The sequence below is a fragment of the Oreochromis niloticus genome, linkage group LG1 (assembly GCF_001858045.2).
Source record: "Oreochromis niloticus isolate F11D_XX linkage group LG1, O_niloticus_UMD_NMBU, whole genome shotgun sequence".
Lineage (NCBI taxonomy): Eukaryota > Metazoa > Chordata > Actinopteri > Cichliformes > Cichlidae > Oreochromis > Oreochromis niloticus.
The window spans coordinates 34,001,278-34,012,107 of NC_031965.2; the positions used below are offsets into that span (position 1 = coordinate 34,001,278).

Sequence of the window (10,830 nt, forward strand, 5' to 3'; positions counted from 1 at the left end):
TTTAGGAAGTGGCTGTGAAGGAGCAGTTGACTAGCAGAGGGAAGAGTAACAGACGGAGCATAAGCTCTCCTTCTGTTAACAGGGTAAAGCATGAACTATAGTGGCAGACCATCATAGCACAGATGGCATTACATTATATTGCAATAAGATGTGATTTTTCTCAACATACTCTTGTCTGTTCCTTCTGTCAGCTGTCTGGAAGTAGACAAGACCTGTCCACAACCTGCCTGCTGGATGATAAGGTAATACACACTGTTCAACAGCATAAAATCATGAGTGTCTCTACTCTGTGTGTAACTGCTGGAGTGTTGTCTGTGCAATGTTGGAAGTTCTCTTCATTAGCATGCGTAAACTGAGATAAGAGAGCTGTGTTGTTTTAGCATGAAATCAAAATCTTTATCTCATTGTATTTACCACTGCATACAGTTATTATATAGACCTGATAATTATATGTGATCATTTAATTTACTTAGTTTAATTTAAAAAAGAAGAACTTTTTCTAGTTAAATTTATCTACTTAATACTGGTCAGATTAATCTCAGCACCAAACACTATAGAGTTCAGTACTGAACCAAAGTAACCAACTTAATCATTTAAAGTTTATAATTTATTGACAGTGAGTTTTGAAAAAGTGACACAAATTTGTTTTCTTAGTCTACTTGTCTAATTTTGTTTACATTTTATGCTTCAGCCAACATAACCTCAAAAGGCCCAACTTTAATATCATATCGTAAAGTGCATTAGCACGCTGGAACACAAACCATGTTGAAAAACCAAAAAACAATATTTCGAAAGGTTTAGGAACCCTGTTTGAACTTTTTCTGTTTTAAATCAACAAAAGGACCTGTTTGCTTTTACCCTGTATTTGCGTAAAAAATTAATGATTTGTTTACATATGGGTTACCATGTATATCTAAAAGAGGGGCATTTTCTTATTGCTGTTGGGTTTTTTTTTTTAAGTAATATATTTTTTTTTTATAATTTAAAAAAAATACCTGTGCATCAGCGCAGGTAGTACTTTGAAAGTAGAAACTAACCAGCTAAACTTTTAGTTGACAAGAACAGCTATAGATAAATTATACTTTGTGGTTGGAGCAGTAACGTGTGTGCTTTTATGTGTGGATTCTTTTAAATCCCAAATTATCTCTGTCTGCTCCCTCAGGGTCGATGGGAGAGTCAGCAGGATATCTTCATGCCCTCTCAGTTTCCTCGCACCCTGCCCCGCCCAGCCTCCTCCCCTTCTACTTACTCCACCTCCCCCTCTTCATCACCTACTCCCTTCGGCACTCCTCCACAGAACCAGGAACCAGAGCAAGGTAAACCTCCTTCTTTTCCCATCTCCCTTCTCTCTTCCATAAAACACTTTGGGCTCTGCTCATTACTCCATCTTACTCCTCCAGCCAATCTTTTCTCCTGTCACTTTTTTTCTGCCTGGATTCATCCACTTGAGCTGCTCACAGATTTCACCTTACCTTCTCTTCCACTTTCTCCTGTTTTGTCTGACGTTCCAAAGATATTTAACCACACCATCTGATGTTTCATTGTTCACATTATTAAATGCTGGGTCCTCCATGTCCAGTGTGTTATCACGCTATCTACCTGCTCTCTTTGTATTCATTTGTAGTGTAAAACTCTCCATTCTCTCCTCATCTCCTTGAACAGTTTTTTTTTATGTCTGCTGTGATTAATCTGAATATTGTCTGTCAGTTAGCTGATTCATAGTGATTTCATGTTAATGTCAGTTTGAATCATTGTCACTGTGACATCCTTCAGCTTAATTCTGTTTTGAAAATAAACAGAATTAATGATGTTTAAATAATTTCTCTTTCACAGTCCAGTAATTTAGAGTGTTTATGAAATCATATCCTAATGGCTAAAATCATCTTTGTGTTAGTTTGTTTTTTGTTTAGTTTTTTTTTTGCCAGCTTCCTCTGTTAGTCTATCCCTGTATTGGGGTTTTTACCATTTTCTGGACTCGCTTTCAACTTCCAATCTTAATCTTTCATGCCTCCTCTACCTCCCGGACCTCCTCTTGTTTCCTCGCTTCCTTCCCTCTCTTCTGCCTCCTCCCTTCTCGCCTCGTCTTCCTCCTTCTCGCCTTCTTTCTCCCCCCGGCCCCCTCCAGGTCGTTCAGGACTTGCTGCCTCTTATCTTTCAGTTAAGGCGCTGGTTCCCCAGATGCCCAAACTGCTCAAGTCTCTGTTTCCAGTACGAGATGAGAAGAAGGAGCTGAGACCTTCGCCGCACAACCAGCAGGTCAGCAGATGGTCCAGTTCAATTATCTTGAAGCCTTGTATTAAGTTTATTAGATATCTACAATCGATATAATATCAGGTTTTTGTTTTTCACAATTTTTTTTTTTAAATGTTTGAACTATTATGCGAGGGTCCTTACCTTACAATAGTAGAAAAAAAGTGATAATGCACATTTTTTCTACTCTTTCTGCCCATTGAAACAGTTTATTGATTGCAGGTGACATTTTTTCACTCCATGTTATGCGTTCACACATAATCATACAGACTTATGGCTACACCACTAAGCAGTTTTTACCTACTTTCCACATACTAACGCTGCAATCGGTGCATCAGGAGTAATTTGGGGTTCAACATCTTGCCTAGGACATTTCAGCATGCGTTAATAAGCTGTAATGCTGTAGCTGCAGTCATGACCAGAAGTTTTGGAAGGCACAAGTTTGTTTTTACTTTTTTAATATACTTTCTTAGGGGGTCCATGATTTCAGTGAAATATTGACGACGCGTTGTAAACATTTCATAAGTTTCAAAGACTTAGCAAATTAATGACTTGTGTAGCTCTAAAAGAAAGTGTGCACTATGTAGTTCTGTGTGGCATGCTGGCCATCGACTTATTGGCCAAATTTAGACTACTGGTGATCCATTCCTGCCTTATCAGTGGTCCTAGCTGATCAGCTGGAGGGTTTCTACTTACCCCCCACTTTTGAGAAATGGACAGTAGATTCTCATTTGGATTAAGAATTGTGGAGTTTCCCTGGCCATAAAGTCAAAATGTTAATTTGACGCCACTTGGGTATCACTTTTGCCTTGACACTAGCTCAGGCTCCTTCCCCACTGCTAGCCTTGGTAGCCAGGAATTGGCCCAGCACACACTGCACCCAGCCCCTACAGCACTTCCTGTGGGTGGTGGACTTACGAAAGGGTGGGCCCATGGACTAAGGCCAGGCCACCAGGTGCTCGCCCTCTGGCACACTTCCGGGGCGGGGAAGTGAAGGAACAAAGTGTATGAAATACAAATTTTAGTAGTCTGAAAACTTTTGGCCATGACTGTAGTAAACGATCCTGATAAACATAATGTTGCGTATGCAGCATGACATGATGTTAAATACAGGGCACAGCCTGTTTATTTGCATTTCTTTTTTCTCTGTCTCCTTGTCACTCAGCAGCACGTGCCTCGTATAGTGACCTCATCAGGAGGGGACGACAACAAAGGCAAGACCGAGACGGTGAGATTAAATCTCGTCTTCTTGTCCCTTACATGCTGTTTGGTTTATCAGTAACGTAATTTTAATCAGGTTTTTTATGATTTTGTTTGAGATCAAAATAACATGTATACCTTTGAGTAGTAATTTTTATTTGTAGTTTAATCCACTTGGTTCTTTGAGGAAAAACTGCATAAGGTAACCGCAGTGTCTGTTTGTTTTCAGTTTGCAGCATTAGAGCATGGTTTCACTTTTTTTTCCCCCAAGTGTATTGCAGAAAACAACATTGCCTCAATTAATCCCTGCTGTCCAATCTATCAACTAACGCCCCCCTTTGAAGGGTCATTGCAGCAGTCTGATAATGCACTTTTATAAATTCAGGGATACTAAAAGCAACTGAAGATCTAGTACCCAAATAACGCACACCCATAATGCAGTTCTGTAGTTCTGTTTATTCTCTTCTTTCTCTGTAAGATGCATCCTTACTAGATTCCAATTTCACATCGGTTCTTAATGTGGTCCCATTGTAGGTTTTAATGAATTGCTCTTTATGTGCAGTTTAAGACCTTTTCAGCTATTCACTCATTAGCGTAATTGCATTGTGCTTGATTTATAGAACTGCACTAAATCTGTGGCGTAGCTCATCCTGTACACAGTAACGTATGCTTTAGCCTGATGTGCACCTTGGGGCTCTATAGGGAGTCAACGCAGTCAAAAGATCAGATTAGCAGACCCTAGACTTCTTCCTGTCAAGTTTTATTTTGAAGGTTGATTACTGTTGTTGATTACTCTTTTGTTTTGCCTTGTCTGCATGCTCTTATCTGTCCCCCCGGTTTCCTGTAGACTGCTATTCTACGGCTCCCAGCCAAAGACAGACGGGCAGAGCTCCCAGAAGTCTCTCCTCTTCCTGTGCATGACCCGCATGACACCACCCCTCTCAGCCCCCTCAGCCAGTCGTCAAGCGGCTACTTCTCCGCTAGTGTTTCTACAGCTACCCTGTGTGACGTTCTCCAACCCTCCTCCTCATCCTCCTCCCTCCTGGCTGCTGAGACCACGTTATCCACAAACCCCCAGCAGCAGGGCGCTGACAGGAACGATATTGTGACCTCTCCTTCTCAGTTTGGTGCCAAGGTGTCAGTCGTCGCTTTGCCTGCTTCCCACAACTCAGCCAATCACAATAGCATCACATCCGACGTCTCCTCTGAACAGAAGCTGATAAACGCGGGAGGAGGTGAAGGCTTTGAGAGACTAGAGATCTTTGTGGATGATGATGAGCGAGGTCGTGAAGACGTGCTGCCTGATTGGCTGATAGAAGGAGCATATGTTACAGTAGGGAACAATAAGGCGGGGACGGTGCGCTACATTGGGGTGACACAGTTTGCTGAAGGAGTTTGGGTGGGGGTGGAGCTGGACACTCCTATAGGTATGTATCCAGTTAAAAGGATCAGTGCAGTCCACCATAGTCCTAAATGTCTGTTGATTGATGGAGATGACCTTATTTTTGCAGGTAAGAACGACGGCTCCGTTGGAGGTCAGCGGTATTTCCACTGTAAGCCGGGTTACGGGGTGCTGGTCCGCCCAAACCGGCTGTCCTCCCGCGAGCGGACCAGTCGGCAGACAGGGGAGTTTACCCCTTCTGCCCACGTCCCCATCCTGCGAGGAGAAGCCATTGTTGCACGCCGAGGGGAGAATCGCAAATCCTGGAGCAGCTGAGACATGAAAACTAGGAGCCCCCAATCATCGTCGTCCTCCTCTCTTCTTTTCTCAGCTATGCAACAGGCTCATACTCTACAACTGACCTACTGCCTAACCTCCTACAGTTAGAATCTACACTCACTGCATCCATTCATAGAGTATGGATGGATATAGAATAAACACGGTAAAGAGAACTTTCAAGAACAATGCAAGTACGATAATGAAAGACTATGCAGGATATTTGGAATTACATGGAAGGACTAGTTATCATGCGAGAAGATGATGCTACTTAAATAGCAGTCAGTGGGAAGACTGCTGAGACTGAATGAAAAGCAGAACTATTTGGACCAGGAGTGAGGACTGAACCCTGCAGGCTGGATGATGCTTTCTTAGCTGATATACAGGGATGCAAACATGTGGCTTTTTTGTGGTCACACTGGGGTAATTTGGTTGGGAGCAAGGTATTTTTACAGTGGGATGGAAGACTTTCAAAGGACAAGGCTAATGGATTTATTGGCCCCATCTTATTATTATTTTTTTTGTTGTCGTTCATCTTTCACAATTAATTGTCAGCCCATAATAGTTGTTAAAAGAAGTCAAAGGATCTTATTTGACCATAAAGGTTTTATAAAGCTGACTATTAGGCAGTAAAGATTGGCGTCACTTTTCTTTGACATTTTATTTATTTATCTCAGTTCCTGAGTACCACAAACCTCAAATCATATTGTGGCAGTAGATATTTGCTGCGTTTTCACACTTGACATGTTTGTATCCCTGCATATGATGCCTCTACTTGGTAGTCCAGAATTTAACGCTACGGTTGCCACCTTCCTGAACTCTCCAGGTCCAATTTGCAGACTGACTCTTTGACTCTCCCTCTTGGACTCCTTTTTTTCCCCATTTTCTTTTGAAGATTGATCCTCCCAGAATGTGCCTTCACCATGGCTTGGTTTGCCTTTGTCTGTATATTTAACTCCTTGTAGCCGTGTTTGTGTTGAAGAGAATGCCTTGTGCTAAGTGTGAGGTGATCTCAGGGACTGCAGAGGGGAAAGCACAGTGTGTGTGTGTGTGTGTGTGTGTGTGTGTGTGTGTGTGTGTGTGTGTGTAAATGTTGTACAGTGTTGCCCTGTGTGTATGTTAATGTTGTAGTCGTGATGGTGTTAAAGATTAGCTGCGTACAGCAGGAATAGTCGTGACAAAGCCACTATGAAACTGGGAGGCTTTAAAAGTTGATTTTTGCACTGGAGACGTTGGATAAGAAGCTTCTGTACGTGAACAGAACGTGTCTGTAGTTAAGATGCAGCGACCAGATAAGGTAACGAGAACAGGTTGGCTTTCTTTGGTGTAATTTTTGTTTTGTTTGTTTCTTTGTTTCTTCCTTTTGTTTGTTTGGGTTTTTTAATCCTTGTCAGCGTATTCCCATGTCCCTGTAAGTGACTGATGATATCCGGACACCAGGAGGCACTGTTTGGGCAGCGCCTTAGTGCTGTGGAGGTGGAAATGGGCAGAGTATGTGCTGAGGAAAAGAAAGTGACTTAAGCTTGAGAGAAGGGTGAATTTGCTTTTATGCATTTGATCTTTTTAAAAATAAGTTTTTAGTCCTTGTTTCTTTATACTGACACAAATGGGAGAACAAGCTATGAGTACATTTTGGGAAAGTGTTAAACCCAGAGGCAGTCCTGACTGATCTGTGGAAGAACATTTAAAAATGATATGGTAGACATGTGGATTATTACTTTTTTAATTAGGTTTTATGAAACATTCCAGAGGGATGATGACATTTTTACACTGAATTTTATTCTTATGATTTAATGTGATTTAAATGCTTTTCAGTGCACCAAAGCACTGTTAGGAATGAAGATGGTATATGTGTTTGCAGTGCTTTTCCAAGTTAAAGGACACCTATTATGCTTTTACTCATTTCTTGTAATGTATATACTTTTACAGTGGTGAATGATCATATCTAACATAAATGTTTGCACAAGTAATCCCTATAAGCCAAAATCTAAGGCTTTAAACTTCTCAAAATGCTTTGTTTCAGACAGTTTTTATATTCTTGGCTCTATATGATGTCATTGAAAGTGGATAATCCCTCATCATCTCAGGTTAATCTCAGGAGCCAATCAGGAAAGGTGTTCTAAAGAGGAGGGGAACGGTGCTAATTTCACTCGATGAGTTGAGGGGCTGCACCGAGGCCAACTATAATATAAATATGGGTTATTTTGATTAAGTTGTAATTTAATCTGTTACATGATGAAGTCCAAGGAGAAAAGCAAAAATTTGAAACATGTTAAATCTGTTTAAGGAGTTAAAGTGTCGGCCTTTCTTTTTAATTGTGACTCTCCCCCGAGTTTATGCAGCTTTCACAAGAAGCCTGACAAAAGGATGGTATTCCAACATGATAAGTGATACAAAGAAAGAATAAAAATCCTGAAAAGGAGCATAATAGGTCTCCTTTAAAGGGCCAGTTCAGTTCACATTGAAAAGTTTTACTACCTGTGAAAATGTCCTGTAGCTCTGAGGCGGAGCTTCATACACCTGAGCAAATGACACTTTTCCATAAATTTATACCGTGAAGCCACAGAGGCATTAATGTCGTGGTGAGGCTCTAATAAAAGCTGCTACTGAGTTGCATTATGGGAGATGTTTTTTGGAGGATTCTGGAGTTTTGTTGGCTTTTGCTTTTTTAATTTAGCCGGTTAGGCTACACTAAATCTCTGGAGTAATGTCGAGACTGAGGTGAGGAAGTGTTCAGTTTGTCTCAGAGAGGGAGGATGAAGCACGACCAGATGGTTTTGAAGGTGGAAAATAATTAATTTTGAACGTTCTTGGGATATTTTAGCTCTATGGCTCCTTTAAAAGAGCCTCCCGATGATCACGATAATGAACCTGAATATGTTTTATTGAAGGCTGAGGCAGGTTTTTGGTGTCTGTAATGGTTTTCAGGTTCCTGATGTTGATGATGGAACAGTTATCTGGATTACTGTGTGCCTATACTGTAAACACACTATGTCTGAACACTATCGTCTTTATGGGTCCATCGGTGAAGTTACTATTTATGTTTAAATGCTTGTGTGCACGCAGTGATCTCACACAAGCTGGTAAAGCCTTTTTATTTGAATAAATAAATGTTGCACAAATGATTTAATTAAAATCGCTGCTATTAGCGTTGTAAATTTACCTGTAAATGGATCAGTTGATTACTCGTGTGTCTTACTGTATGATAGATTGGATCTCAGTAGTAGTGTTTAATTCCCGAATTAACAAACAAAACTAAAGTCCGTGCTCCTGGTTCAGTGGCCAATATATTTTTGTGACTTAGTAAAATTCCTACAAATGAGGCACTTTGTCGTATGAGCCTTGAAGAAGAGATGGGCAGGATATTTTCTGGGTGAAGAATCACTTCTGTATAGGAAACTCTAATTGAAATATAAGATGAGGCTCCACAGTCTGTTTTATTGTCTGTGTATTTATTGTCTGGCCATAAAGTCCAGACCTCTGGAGTCCTCTGATTGGTTAGTTTCTGCCTGGTGTGTCATTAGTTAGCAGGTTGTGAAGTGCTCTGTAGGTTAGTTTTCAATAATGTGGTCTGTAACAGTTCGGTGGTAATAAAGGAAGTGTTCCTGTGTGCGTTTGTGTGTGTGGGTGAGTGTTGAGTGCACCTGTCTCTGATTCAGTTGTGTCTTCGAGTCGTTGCCAAGATGGGAAAACAACCGTCAGCGGCCGTTTCACGTACATTTCCTGGGATTTCAGCATAGAGCGGCAAGCCTTCGCCCTCGCTGCTCTACTGGCAAAAATGCAAAAATACTAATTCCCGTCTCTGCGGCCGGCAGACTTTCCCGTCCTGGTCTCTGCTCTGCTTTGTGGGTTTGAGATCACTTCAGGCTTCTGGATGTTCTTTTATGTTGTTGTGCCTCAGAATCCATGTGACCATGTATCTTCCACACACTGTTTTCATATCAACGCTTCAATTCATTTGCACAAACGCCTCCAGAGGGAATTGAAGACTTAATTTCTGGAATTATTGTGCATGTAAGAAGAAGAATACAAACTGTTTTGTTTGTTTGGGGGTTTTTTTAAAGATGAAGTGGGGTTTTTTGTTTCAGATTACCTGTTTTCCTTCTCCTTCTCCTAGTATGATTATTTAAGTTTACTCACTGCTTTCCTCCCAGAAGTGAAAATGTAGAGCTAAGCAGAGCTAGGCTCAAATGGACTTCTCTTCCAGCACGATTTCCTGTTTAACTCCTCATAGCAGCGGATCAAGTGTGATGAGAGCATAAAGCAGATAAGAATACAGCTCTGTAGACTGCAGGATGCTCAAGATCCACATGTTAACAAGAGTCTTTTTTTTATTTTTTAAACTCATCCAAACAGCAATTACTAACACTAGACTTCCTTTTGTTCAGTTCTTCTTTAATATTCTAGCTTCAATTCAATGGGCTCCATCTCTGCTGCAGTAGCGTTATAGAGATTAGAGGTAGAGATTGTTTCCATGACACTACCATCAGGACCACATTTAATTCTATCATGTGATATGAATCCAAGCATAGCCGTCTGTGCTCACAGTTTCTTTTTTTAAGGTTTTTTTTTTTTTTTGCTTTTATTTTGCTCACTTTCAGTCCCATGTCTTTGCATCGTCTGTCGTACTGCCTGCAGCTGCATGCCGAGTATAGGATCACTGGTTTGGAGCAACACCCCGCCTGCCTTAATGTGGCCTTCAACCTGGAGCCAGACTAGTTTCAGCAGCAACAATCTCTGCTCTGCTCTGTACTAAACTCAGCAGTATTCAAAAGGGTCATTCCAAAACCACAGAAAGCCAGTCTGGTTTAATTTTTAATGGCTTGGTCTGCAGGAGCTGTCAGGTTTATTACTCTCTTCAAGTTAAAGGAAGGCTAATGTGTCGCCTCCTAGTGGGTACCATGCCTGACTTCCTCACAGGGAATTTTCTATTTAGCTAGACAGTGAAATTTAACCCACCACTGCCCTGCAGCAGCAACCTAACAGCTACTTGGGATCAAATCGCATCTTCGAAATTGTATTTTCTTGGACTTGTGTTGGACAGAAGCATATTTTCCTGCCTGGGTAGTTAGTTTTCACCTTGAAACTACCTCTGGCCTTGCTTATGCCACCTCCTGCTCCGAGGCCCTTTTATAGTTTTTTTTTGTTGTTGTTGTTGTTGTTGTTTTTTTACAGCCTTTCACTGCTGGCAGCAAGTTCCTCTTTTCTGTGCTAGCATAAACGGCACAAATGAGCAATATGAGGGCATCAGGCGATGCATTGCCGCCTTGATGCATGTGCATCATTTAAGATGCAACTTCTGCTGGTGTATTTTAAAGGCTGTTATCAATATTCCTCTGAGGTACCAGCTGCCATATTTTTACCGAGCTGAGCGATTGGTGCTTGCCGAGTCAGAGAGTTTACTCCTCTTGTTACTCCTGCAAAAAACAACAACAAAAAAATTCTTTTCAGTCGTGTATGTTTTAACCCATTCAGCTGAAAATATTTAAATATTCAAGTGTTTGTTTATTGGGCTTCAGCCTGGTCAGCAGTATTAATAAAGGCCATCTATCATCTTAACTAATCATTAATCAGTCACTGCTACTATTGATCCTTTGGGGCGGGTTTGTCCTGATGTGTCATTTGTATGTGTGAGTGCACCATCCAAGTGCTTGTTCGTTGTA

General features: G+C 41.2%; 1 protein-coding gene across 9 annotated transcripts in view; it reads left to right on the top strand.

Annotated features, from left to right (window-relative positions):
• kif13ba (kinesin family member 13Ba) overlaps nucleotides 1–10,737 on the top strand; it is a 54,034-nt gene extending 43,297 nt beyond the window's left edge. For 6 of the 9 annotated variants that reach the window (XM_005447705.3, XM_019360797.2, XM_013272150.3 and 3 more), the window contains 7 exons: nucleotides 6–83; nucleotides 192–242; nucleotides 1,163–1,316; nucleotides 2,126–2,256; nucleotides 3,416–3,478; nucleotides 4,298–4,877; nucleotides 4,962–10,737. In XM_005447705.3, coding sequence (XP_005447762.1) covers nucleotides 6–83; nucleotides 192–242; nucleotides 1,163–1,316; nucleotides 2,126–2,256; nucleotides 3,416–3,478; nucleotides 4,298–4,877; nucleotides 4,962–5,167 — 1,263 coding nt within the window. In that variant the 3' untranslated portion in view covers nucleotides 5,168–10,737. The remainder of the gene's footprint in view (nucleotides 1–5; nucleotides 84–191; nucleotides 243–1,162; nucleotides 1,317–2,125; nucleotides 2,257–3,415; nucleotides 3,479–4,297; nucleotides 4,878–4,961) is intronic. The other 3 variants (XM_019360799.2, XM_005447707.4, XM_019360811.2) reach the window with 3 other exon arrangements.
• The last annotated feature ends 93 nt before the right edge of the window (nucleotides 10,738–10,830 follow it).